General features: G+C 38.5%; 2 protein-coding genes across 2 annotated transcripts in view; both read left to right on the forward strand.

Annotated features, from left to right (window-relative positions):
* Positions 1–744, forward strand: part of PCDHB5 (protocadherin beta 5) — a 2,933-nt gene extending 2,189 nt beyond the window's left edge. Inside the window, exon 2 of the mRNA XM_011965125.1 lies at positions 1–744. Coding sequence (XP_011820515.1) covers positions 1–444 — 444 coding nt within the window. The 3' untranslated portion in view covers positions 445–744.
* A 9,271-nt stretch (positions 745–10,015) lies between these two features.
* Positions 10,016–11,900, forward strand: part of LOC105528397 (protocadherin beta-6-like) — a 3,664-nt gene continuing 1,779 nt past the window's right edge. Inside the window, exon 1 of the mRNA XM_011965126.1 lies at positions 10,016–11,897. Within this exon, the coding sequence (XP_011820516.1) occupies positions 10,420–11,897 (1,478 nt within the window). The 5' untranslated portion in view covers positions 10,016–10,419. The remainder of the gene's footprint in view (positions 11,898–11,900) is intronic.

Below are 11,900 nucleotides of genomic sequence, written 5' to 3' on the forward strand. Positions count from 1 at the left end.
CCTCCGCGCTCGGCCACTGCCACGCTGCACGTGCTCCTGGTGGATGGCTTCTCCCAGCCCTACCTGCCGCTCCCGGAGGCGGCCCCGGCCCAGGCCGAGGCCGACTGGCTCACCGTCTACCTGGTGGTGGCATTGGCCTCGGTGTCGTCGCTCTTCCTTTTGTCGGTGCTCCTGTTCGTGGCGGTGCGGCTGTGCAGGAGGAGCAGGGAGGACTTAGTGGGTCGCTGCTCGGTGCCCGAGGGCCCCTTTCCAGGGCATCTGGTGGACGTAAGCGGCACCGGGACCCTGTCCCAGAGCTACCAGTACGAGGTGTGTCTGACCGGAGACTCAGGGACCGGCGAGTTCAAGTTCCTGAAGCCTATTATTCCTAACCTTTTGCCCCAGGGCACTGGTGAAGAAATAGGGAAAACTGCCGCCTTCCGGAATAACTTTGGATTAAATTAGAGATCTCGTTATGACACATTGTTTTCTGCCATTTATCCCAAACTTTTTCAGATCTAGAATTCGAGAGTGTCATGGACAAAAATTTCACCTTGAGATTTAGCTTTTATTTCCCTTTTTAATGGATTTGTCTGCTGAACTTTATTCTGTCCAAGTATTGAAAACTCAATTTTATTTCATTGCATTTATTTACATAGGGTCATTCCAAATCCATGCATGCTGTTGATTTTCCTGAGATATTTTTCTCTTCTTGTTGGTACTTGTTGTGATAAACCATCTTAATAAAATCAAATATTAATTTTATTTTCTATATATTCTATCCATTCTATTTCATGACACTCAAGTATTATATATTTGATGCTAAAATGCAAAAATTAAAAATGTTTCAAATCATTGTATTTTAATTGTTTAAAACAAAGACAAATACATACATATGCTAATAAATATGTGAAAAAAATATGTAAAAGGCAGCAATCTTCTATTTACTCTTTTTTGCAGCCCTGATTCCTATTAGCAAACTTTTAAAAAACAGTGTAATTGAATTATTACTTACATGAAGAAAAGTGAACAAATCCTTTATGTTCAACTCAATATATATTCACAAAGTAACATATTTAGTACCAGCAACTTGAAGAGGAAATGAAACATCACTGGCACCCCAGGTGCCACACAAATTACTCCTTACAATCACTACTAGCCCAAGTATGGCAAATATGCTGACTTCCTATACTATAATTTATATAAACAGAGTAATAGAGTATGAACTGCTTGTGTCTGGCTTTTTTCACTCAGCATTATGTTTATGAAATTTATCCATAATACAGCTTTTAAGTTTAGTCCTTTCATTCTCATTGCTGTATAATATTCCACTGTATGAATATACTATAATTTATTTTCTATCCTTTAGATCAGTATTTGGGATAGGGCAAAGTTTGGCTGTTACAAATGATACTGCTATAACCATTATTTTAACATGCCTTTTGGCAACCTGTATATGCAGTTTTGTTGGGTATATGCCTAGAAGTGGAATTGTTGCCCATCTTGTAAGTACATGTTTACTTTTAGTAGACATTTCCCAATAGTCTTCCAGTGGTTGTACTAATTTACACTGCTATCCCCAGTATCTGGATGTACAAATTTTTCCACATTTCTGCCAACAAACTAGTATTGTCTGTTTTTTCATTTTATCCCATTGGCAAGCACTTTATACATTTTTTAAAACTCTTCTTATATTTACTTTCTTATCACTAAGGAATATGTTTGTAACCATTATGAGCTGAACTGTGTTCCCAAATCCCCCTCAAATTCATATGTTGAAACCCTAACTCCCACTACCTCAGAATGTGACTATATTTAAAGATAGGCCTTTAAAAAAAGAGGTAATCACATTAAAATGGGTCATCAGGGCAGATCTTAATCCGATATAACTGCTGTACTTATAAGACGAGGAGATTAGAACATAAAGAGATGCCAGACATGTGAACACACAGAGGGATGTTTATGTGAAGACACTAGAAGAAGATAGCCATCTACAAGCCAAAGAGAGAGGCCTCCAAATGAAACCAACCCTGCCAACACTTTGATCTTGGACTTCTAGATTCCAAAACTGTGAGGAAAGAAATGTCTGTTGTTTAAGCCACCCAGTCTGTGGTATTTGTTACAGTACCCCTCGCAAACTAATATAGTAACTTTCACAAACTTTAGACAATTTCCTATTAAGATTGCTGAGTAACTAGCACACTTAAAACAACTTCAATCTTTTGTTTTTCGGATAAAGCTATATTACCATTTTTGGGTACTTCTCTGGTCAAACTGAAACCTCTCTTTATTGTTCCAGTAATAACAGTTTCATTAGATTTTTGTATGGAAAAAAAGAATATCATTCTTGGCCGGGCGCGGTGGCTCACACCTGTAATCCCAGCACTTTGGGAGGCCGAGGCGGGCGGATCACAAGGTCAGGAGATCGAGACCATCCCTGGGTAACACGGTGAAACCCCGTCTCTACTAAAAATACAAAAAATTAGCCGGGCGCCTGTAGTCCCAGCTACTTGGGAGGCTGAGGCAGGAGAATGGTGTGAACCTGGGGCACAGGGCGAGACTCCGTCTCAAAAAAAAAAAAAAAAAAAAAAGAATATCATTCTTATTCTTCCTTTTATATCTGTTTCTCTCTTACACTTTCCAACCTCTCTCAGTTAACTTCTACTTTTACATTTTACATTTTTACAACCATAGCTAAGAATTACTTGTCTTGTCTATAGATATATTTTAGAACATGAAGATAATATTTAAAATTTACTTTTCATGACTATATAAATTATGAATGCCCTGCAGTCCCAAATTACCAAGAACACACCGTATCAGAGCAAAGTTGGGTTTATTGACTTGTTGCAATGAAGGAGACTGCTCACAGTAGGAAACAGGGGCCACTTTAGTAACAGAGTCTTACAAAGGAGTTATAGGATTTGGTCTTCTGTTAGGTGTTTTTAACAGAGATGCAACAAGTACAGGTTAGCTCTGGATTGGATGCTTTCAGAAAATTGGGGTAATTCTGTATTATTTTAATGAATTTCACTTAGGAAGTGGGAAAAACACTGAAATTAAATCTGTAATTGGTAAATAAGCAGCATTCGCTCATACTAGCAAGGAAAAAGAGCTCTTCTGTTTTTTCTTTTTTGTTTTAGACATTGTCTCCTCAAGCATGAAGTCTTGCTCCATCAGGGTTACAAGGTTATTTTCTGGTCTTGGTGTTGTATGAAATTGTTTGCATTCAATAGGAGAAGATTATGACCGACCTATAAGTGTCAGAACAGTTCCAGGTTGTTGGGCTGATTATCTTCTCAAAATATTGTTCATTGCTGAGCCATATTACTTACTGAAACCTCTAAGTAGTCTGGGATTACTTAGGGATATAAGTAATCTTAGATCTGAGATTACTTCATTTCTACTATTATTTTCTTAATAGTGTATCCCTAAGTTTAATCTTGTTATTCCCATCTGAGATTTGTGCTTGTCCATTATTAAATATTCTTAATGAAAATTTTAAAAAACAAACGAAAAAAGATATTGAATATTCTTAGTTATTTTTCTGTTCCTTATATTTCCTTTATTTTACATTTTTAGCTTTTCTTCTATATCCTGATGTCTCTCACTTTATTTTTTAGTGATAGGGACTATCTTTCCTGCTCTTTGGATCCAATGTTGTGCTTCCTGTACCATTGAAAACAGTATGTTCCTAAAATCAAGACCAAATAGATTCATCATTTTAAACTTCATTAGTTGGCTTTTCAAAAGATATTTTCAAAATCTCAATCAATAATTCACTTTACCACATTTCCTAACCTGAAGCCCTCTAGCTTTCTGCTTCCATCTGGACTAAATGATCTCTAAGTCTGTACAAAACTGTCACCTTGTCTTCATACCTCTCCTGGTTGAGTCAGATCACTTGTCTCCCTTTTTATTCCCTCTCTTTGCTACAATATATCCTGAAATGTCTTCCTAAGGGAGGGTTCACAAAAAAACAACTTTCTGCATCGCTGCCAGTCTGAAAATGCATTTAGTTTTCCTTCATATTTAATTGATTATTTTGTCAGATACAGAATTATTGCTTGGAAATTTAAAATCATTAATATATTGATTATTGATTCATAATTTTTGATTAAAAATTTTATGCCAGTGTGATTCTTGATTTTTTATACCCCCATCTCTCTCTCTCTCTCTTTCCATATTTCTGTAGAGAAAAGAATTTTTTGTGTCTCCTTCCCTCAGAATTTTCTCTCTTCTTTTTAGATGTCTTGAATTTCATAATAGTATTATAATTTTTTCATTCATTTTGCTGAACACTCAATGTACTTGTGTATTCTAACAATTTATACCTTTTTATCTCTGGGATTACTTCATTTCTATTATTATTATTATTATTATTATTATTTTGAGACAGATCTCACTTTGTCGCCCAGGCTGGAGTGCAGTGGTGCAATCTGCAGTCTTGCTCACTGCAACCTCTGCCTCCTGGGTTCAAACGATTTTCCCGACTCAGCCTCCTGAGTAGGTAGGACTATAGGTGCACACCACCACATCCAGCTAATTTTTTTTTGATTTTTTTTTTTTTTTTTTTTAAATAGAGTTGGGGTTTCACCATATTGGCTAGGCTGGTCTTGAACTCCTGGCCTTAAGTGTTCTACCTGCATCAGCCTCCCAAAGTGCTGGGATTACAGGTGTGAGCCACTGTACCTGGCCCATTTCTACTATCATTTTCTTAATGTTGTATCCCTACGTTTAATCTTGTTATTTCCTTCTGAAACTTATGCTTGTCAGATATTGAATATTCTCAATTATTTCTCTGTTTCTTATATTCTCTTTTATTTTACATCTTTAGCTTTTCTTCTATGTTCTGAAGTCTCTCACTTTATTTTTGAGTATTTCTAATGAAATTTTAGTCTTAGTGGCATATTCAAGTTTCTACAAACTTTGTTATTAAACATTATTATATATTATGTACTATTATTACTACTACATACTTTCGGTGTACTTGGCTATTTTCTGAATACTTTATACATATCTCATTTAATCCTCAAAATAATGGTACAATTAGTGTCAACATGTTCAAGGTGAACAAACTGTAACACACAGAGGTAAAGCAATTTGCCCAAGGTCACTGTCCTAATGAGTTTGGGCTGCTGTAACAAATACTATAGATTGAGTGGCTTATAAATAACAGAAAGTAATTTTTTACAGTTGTAGAGGTTGGAAGTCCAGAATCAGGGTGCCAGCGTGGTTGAGTTCTGGTAAGGGTCCTCTTCCAGGTTTCAGAGCGCTGACTTCTCCTTGTATCCTCACATGGCAGAAAAAATGCAAGACAGCTCTGTAGAATCACTTTCATAAGTGCACTAATCTCATTCAGGGCTGCTTCTTCATAACCTAATTACCACTCAAAGCCCTGTTTCCTACCATCATGTTGGGGGTTAGGATTTCAACAATCACCTAGCTAATAAGAGGTGGATGTAGAATTTGACTCCAGGCAACCTGACCCCAGAGAAATTGCTTCATGTTTATTAAATTTTTTTTTTTTTTAAGTGACCAGGTCTTGCTATGTTACCCAGGCTAGTTTTGAACTTCTCAGCTCAAGTGATCCTCTTGCCTTGGCTCTTGAGTAGCAGGCAGATACTACCATGCCCAGCTCAGAAATTGCTGTTTGTTTTTTACTTTTTTCTATTTTAAAATCTATCAAAATTCAAAAGAGTGCGTACAACATGTATGTACAATAATAATAATAAACACTAATAACATGGTCACTCATCTACCCATTACCCAGCTTAAGAATTAGAATGATGCCAAGATGTTATGCCTCCATCATAACATCTTTCAACCCTATGAAAAAGAACCAGTTTTCTGAATTTTTACTTAACTGTTTGTTCTTCTTTATAGTTGCAATAGAAAAGCTTGTATTCCTAAATGATTTACCATTTAGTTTCATCTGTCTTTGCAATTTATATAAATGAATTTATATAGTATGGATCCTCTGTGAGCTTGCTCTTTTTAATCATTATGCTATTGAATTTATACATGTTAATTCAGTTCATTCACTTAACTCTTCCATAGTATTCCATTACATAAATGGAGTACTATGAACTTTAAATTCTTTTTACTAATGATTTACTTTTTGGTTGTTCTAAGAGTTTTGTTACTATAAACAATGCTGCTATGAGCATTCTTGAATATATTGCCTCATTCATTTCGGCAAAGGTTCCTTTTGGGTACAGGCACATCCAGGAAGGGATTATCTGGGTCATACCAGGAATCAGGAAAATATTAAAGTGAATGAAAAAGACAGCAAAGAGATGATGACACCAAGATGACAGTTGTTAGAATTATCTGACAAATATTTATATACAGACCTCATCAAAATGTTTTAATGAGCAATTATGAACATATTTGAAACAAATGAAAAACAGTCTCAGCAAAGAAATCAAAGATATAAAGAAATCCCTGTGGAAATTTTAGAAATTAAAGATACAATAATGGGGCCGGGTGTAGTGGTTCACGCCTGTAATCCCAGCACTTTGAGAGGCCGAGATGGGTGGATCACCTGAGGTCAGGAATTCGAGACCAGCCTGGCCAACATGGTGAAACCGCGTCTCTACTAAAAACACAAAATTAACCAGGCGTGGTGGTGCATGCCTGTTACCCCAACTACTTGGGAGGCTGAGGCAGGAGAATCACTTGAACCCAGGAGGCGGGGAGGTTGCAGTGAGCCAAGATTGCCCCGCTGCACTCTAGCCTGGGTGACAGAGCAAGACTCTGTCTAAAAAATAAATAAATAAATAAAAACAAAACAAAACAAAACAAAAAAACAAACCCAGATATAATAACTGAAATAAAAACTCAAGATAATGGGCTCCACAGCAGAATGGAAGGAACAAAAAATCAATGAACCAGAAAATGGAACAATAGAAATTACCCATTCTGAAGAGGAAAGAGAAAATAGACCATAAAAAATGAACAGAGGCTCAGGAACCTGTGGGGCCATACCAAAAGATCTAACCTTTGTGTCACTGGAGTCCCAAAAGAAGGCCAGAAGGAGGGTGGAGCTAAAAAAAAGTACTCAAAGGAATAATGGCTGGAAACTAAGCACATTGGCAAAAGGCATAAACCAGAGATTCAAGAAGCCGAACAAATCCCAAACAGGATACACCCAAAGGAATCCACACCAAGAGGCATCATAGTGAAATTTCTGCAAACTAAGGACAAAATATCTTTAAAGCAGTGAAGGAGAAATGACACCTTACCCACAAGGCAGTAACGATTTGAATGAGAGTAGATTCCTCATCAGAAATCACGGAGGCTAGAAGGAAGTTGCACAATATTTTTTAAGTGCTGAAAGAAAACAACTGTCATCCCAAAATCCTACATCCAGTGAAACTACCCTTCAGGAAAAGAATTTGTTGCCAGTATACCTACCTTAAAATATTTGCTAATGCAAGTTCTCCAAACAGAAAGGAAACAATTTAAAAAGCAATCTTGGAACATCAAGAAGGAAGAAACAACACAGGAAACAAAAATATGAGTAAATACAACAGACTTTTCTTTTTCTCTTGAGGTTCCAAAATTATGTTTGGTGGTTGAATCCAACATTATAATACTTTCTAAATGTGGTCCTAAGTGTATGTACAGGAAATATTTAAAACATGTTATAAATGAAGGAGAGCAAAAGGACACTAAGGAAGGTACATTTTCTATGCTTCATTTGAACTGGTAAAAATATCGGTTACTGATATCAATCAGTAAACTGATAAGTTGTGTATATATAGTATAATACCTAGAGTAATCAGTAAAAAGCTATAAAAAGTGATACACTAAAAAAAACACACACACACTACAACTAAATCAAAACAGAATTCTAAAAAATGTTCCAATAACCCACAGGAAGGTAGAAAAATGAAAACGGAGAAACAAACAAAAAAACAGAGAAAACAAACAGGAAACAAAAAATGGCAGAGTTAATCTCTACTAATCTATAATTATGTTAAATGTAAATGGTTTGAGCACATCAGTTAAAACAAAAACGTTGGGAGAATGGGTTTGAAAAATTATGACCCAACTATATGTATCAAACTTACTTTCAAATATAATGTTATATGCAGTTTGAAAGTAAAAAGACAAAAATGTATACAATTATTAATGAAAAAATAAAGCAGGAGCTGGGTGCAGTGACTCACACCTGTAATCACAGCACTTTGGGAGGCTGAGGCAGGAGGATCACCTAAGGTCAGGAATTTGAGACCAGCCTGGTCAACATGGTGAAACCCTGTCTCTACTAAAAATACAAAATCAGCTGCTGTGGTGGCAGGCACCTGTAATCCCAGCTACTCCAGAGGCTGAGGCAGGAGAATTGCTCAAACCTGGGAGGTGAAGGTTGCTGTGAGCTGAGATCACACCATTGCACGCCAGCCTGGGAGACAAGAGCAAAACTCTGTCTCAAAAATAAAGAAATAAATAAAAATAAGAATAACTAACTAAATAAATTAATTAATAAAGCAGGAGTAGCCATAAGGTCATATAAAGTAGACATGAGAGCAAAGAAAATCATCATATAAAGTAAACATGAAAGCAAAGAAAATAATCAGAGACTGCATAGGACATATCAGAGACACAGCAGGATATTGTATAATGATAAAAGAAGAACACATAGCAATCCCAAATGTATATATACAAAACTGCAAAATGTATGAAGCAAAAACTGACAGAAGGAGAAATAGAGAAATCCACAATTACAATTGGAGACTTCAATGACCTTCAACAATTGATAGACCAACAAGGCAGAAAATCAGCAGCGATACAGAAGAACTCAATAATACCATCAACTAACAGCATCTGATTAATATTTATAAAACACTCCAATACCGGAATACACCAGAACACTCCAATACCAGAATACACTAGAACACTCCAATACCAGAATATACCAGAATAAAAAATACCAGAATACACCAGAATAAACAATACCAGAATACACATTATTTTCAAATGCTCACAGAACCTATGTAAGATAACCACAACCTCAGCCGTAAAACCAACCTCAACCAAATTAATAGTGAAATCATACAGAGTGGGTTCTCTAAGCACAATGAAATTAAACTAAAAATGAATAATGGAAAGATAAGAGGAAAACCTTCAAATACTAACTAAATAACATTGTAAAGTATGTTAAAATTAATTTTATTTAGTTAGTCTGTAATGACAAGTTGAGCAGCCCTTGTCTGAAATGCTTGAGACCAGAAGTGTTTCAGTTTCAGATTTTTAGATATTAGAATATTCGCATGTACATACTGGGATATCTTGGGAATAAGAACCAAGTCTAAACATGAAATTCATTTAAGTTTCATATACATCTTATACAAATAGCCTGAAGGTAATTTTGTATAATATTTTTAAACAATTTTGTGCTGGTACAACAGCCAGGCGTTCTGGCCCGAGTCGCCGTCCACCGCCACCACCTTGGTCACCAGGTAGCCTGGCTCGGCCGCCCGGGGCACCAACTCGGTACAGGGCGCGGAGCCATTCTGCAGAGGGTACAGCACGAAGGGCGAGTTGTGGTTGGCGTCCAGCACCAGCACACGCACCAGCGCCTTGCTGCTAGTCCCTCTTTTAAATACTTTAATTTACTTATATACGTGTATCATAAATACTTTTTTGCCTCAGTTTCCCTGCCAATAGCCTAATTGTTCTTTTTACTGTGCAGGTGTAACTGTATAACAAAGTAAGTTTTTTGTTCATGCCATTTATGAGTGTATAATTTAGATAATTTATTGTTTATTTTACCATTATTGTTGCTAACAAACTTCATTGTTTTGCATTGTTTGTTGGGACAATTAAATAGTGTACCTCTTGGACTCATGGATTAAATGGCTCATCAGAGATAAATTGCGCTGCTGAAGAATCAAAGGAGAAAGATTGAAGTGTAGAATCTGCACTTCAATCTTTCTCCTTAATTAGCACCACCAGGAAATTTGATTCAAGTTCTAGAGGGGAGTGAACCCAGGAATTGGCTTAAAAGCAAAAACGTACACACAAAGAAACCAAAGCTCGCAAGCAATTATTTATGCATGTGGTCCACGCACTCAGTCTGAGAAACACTGACTCGACTTAAAAGTCTTTATAATGCTCAGATTTCGGAAATGCTATTGACCTGAAACATCTCATGAAGTTATTAGTTTGAACGCGAGGTGGCGGTACAAGCTAAGAGAGTGAATGAAAGCTCTGCAGACTCGGTGGACTCTGTTTCACCCGGAAGCCAAGTAAAAATACAGACCACATTTACAGCTAAAGCTGAGATAGATGTGTCCGGGAAGGCAGTCGTCGCCAGACAAGTTGTAAGAACGAATTTAAAAATCTCTGCAAAGACATCTGAGAGGGTCGACGGTGGATGTGGTGATTGGGAGCTGAAAAGGATTTTTCTTCTGTAATCAGACAATAGACACGATGCAAACTAAAGTACAGAACAAGAAAAGGCAAGTGGCGTTCTTCATTTTATTGATGCTTTGGGGAGAGGTAGGTGCTGAATCGATTCAGTATTCCGTATTGGAGGAGACAGATAGTGGCACGTTTGTGGCCAACTTGACAAAGGACCTGGGATTGAGGGTGGGGGAGCTGGCTGCACGGGGAGCTCGGATTGTTTTCAAAGGGAACAGACAACATTTGCAGCTTGATCCACAGACCCATGATTTACTGCTAAATGAAAAACTGGACCGGGAGGAACTGTGTGGCTCCACTGAGCCGTGTGTGCTACCTTTCCAAGTGTTACTGGAAAACCCCTTGCAGTTTTTTCAGGCTTCCTTGCGAGTCAGAGATATAAATGACCACGCCCCGGAATTCCCTGCCAGAGAAATGCTCCTGAAAATATCAGAAATTACTATGCCAGGAAAGATATTTCCTTTGAAAATGGCACACGATTTAGACACTGGCAGCAACGGCCTTCAGAGCTACACAATCAGCTCCAACCCTCACTTCCACGTTCTCACCCGCAATCGCAGCGAAGGCAGGAAGTTCCCGGAGCTGGTGCTGGACAAACCGTTGGACCGCGAGGAGCAGCCCCGACTCACGCTAACGCTCACCGCGCTGGATGGTGGGTCTCCGCCCCGGTCAGGGACCTCCGAGATTCACATCCAGGTTTTGGACATCAATGACAACATCCCCGAGTTTGCTCAGGAGCTCTATGAGGCGCAAATCCCTGAGAACAATCCCCTCGGCTCTCTGGTTATTACCGTCTCAGCCAGAGATTTAGATGCAGGATCGTTTGGGAAGGTATCTTACGCCCTGTTTCAAGTCGATGACATCAACCAACCGTTCGAAATAAACGCAATCACAGGAGAAATTCGGTTGAGAAAGGCTTTGGATTTTGAGGAAGTTCAGTCTTATGACGTGGATGTTGAGGCTACAGATGGTGGGGGCCTATCAGGAAAATGTTCTTTAGTCGTCAGGGTCCTGGACGTGAATGACAACGCCCCTGAACTCACCATGTCGTTCTTCATCAGCCCCATCCCAGAAAACTTGCCAGAGATCATAGTGGCAGTTTTCAGTGTTTCAGATGCAGACTCTGGGCATAACCAACAGGTTATTTGTTCAATAGAGAACAATCTCCCTTTTCTACTAAGACCTTCCGTGGAGAATTTCTACACCCTGGTAACAGATGGGGCACTGGACAGAGAGAGCAGAGCCGAGTACAACATCACCATCACCGTTACTGATTTGGGGACACCCAGGCTGAAAACCCAGCAGAGCATAACCGTGCTGGTCTCCGACGTCAATGACAACGCCCCCGCCTTCACCCAAACCTCCTACACCCTGTTCGTCCGCGAGAACAACAGCCCCGCCCTGCACATCGGCAGTGTCAGCGCCACAGACAGAGACTCAGGCACCAACGCCCAGGTCACCTACTCGCTATTGCCGCCCCAGGACCCGCA

Source organism: Mandrillus leucophaeus, unplaced genomic scaffold (genome assembly GCF_000951045.1).
Source record: "Mandrillus leucophaeus isolate KB7577 unplaced genomic scaffold, Mleu.le_1.0 Scaffold714, whole genome shotgun sequence".
Taxonomy (NCBI): Eukaryota; Metazoa; Chordata; class Mammalia; order Primates; family Cercopithecidae; genus Mandrillus; species Mandrillus leucophaeus.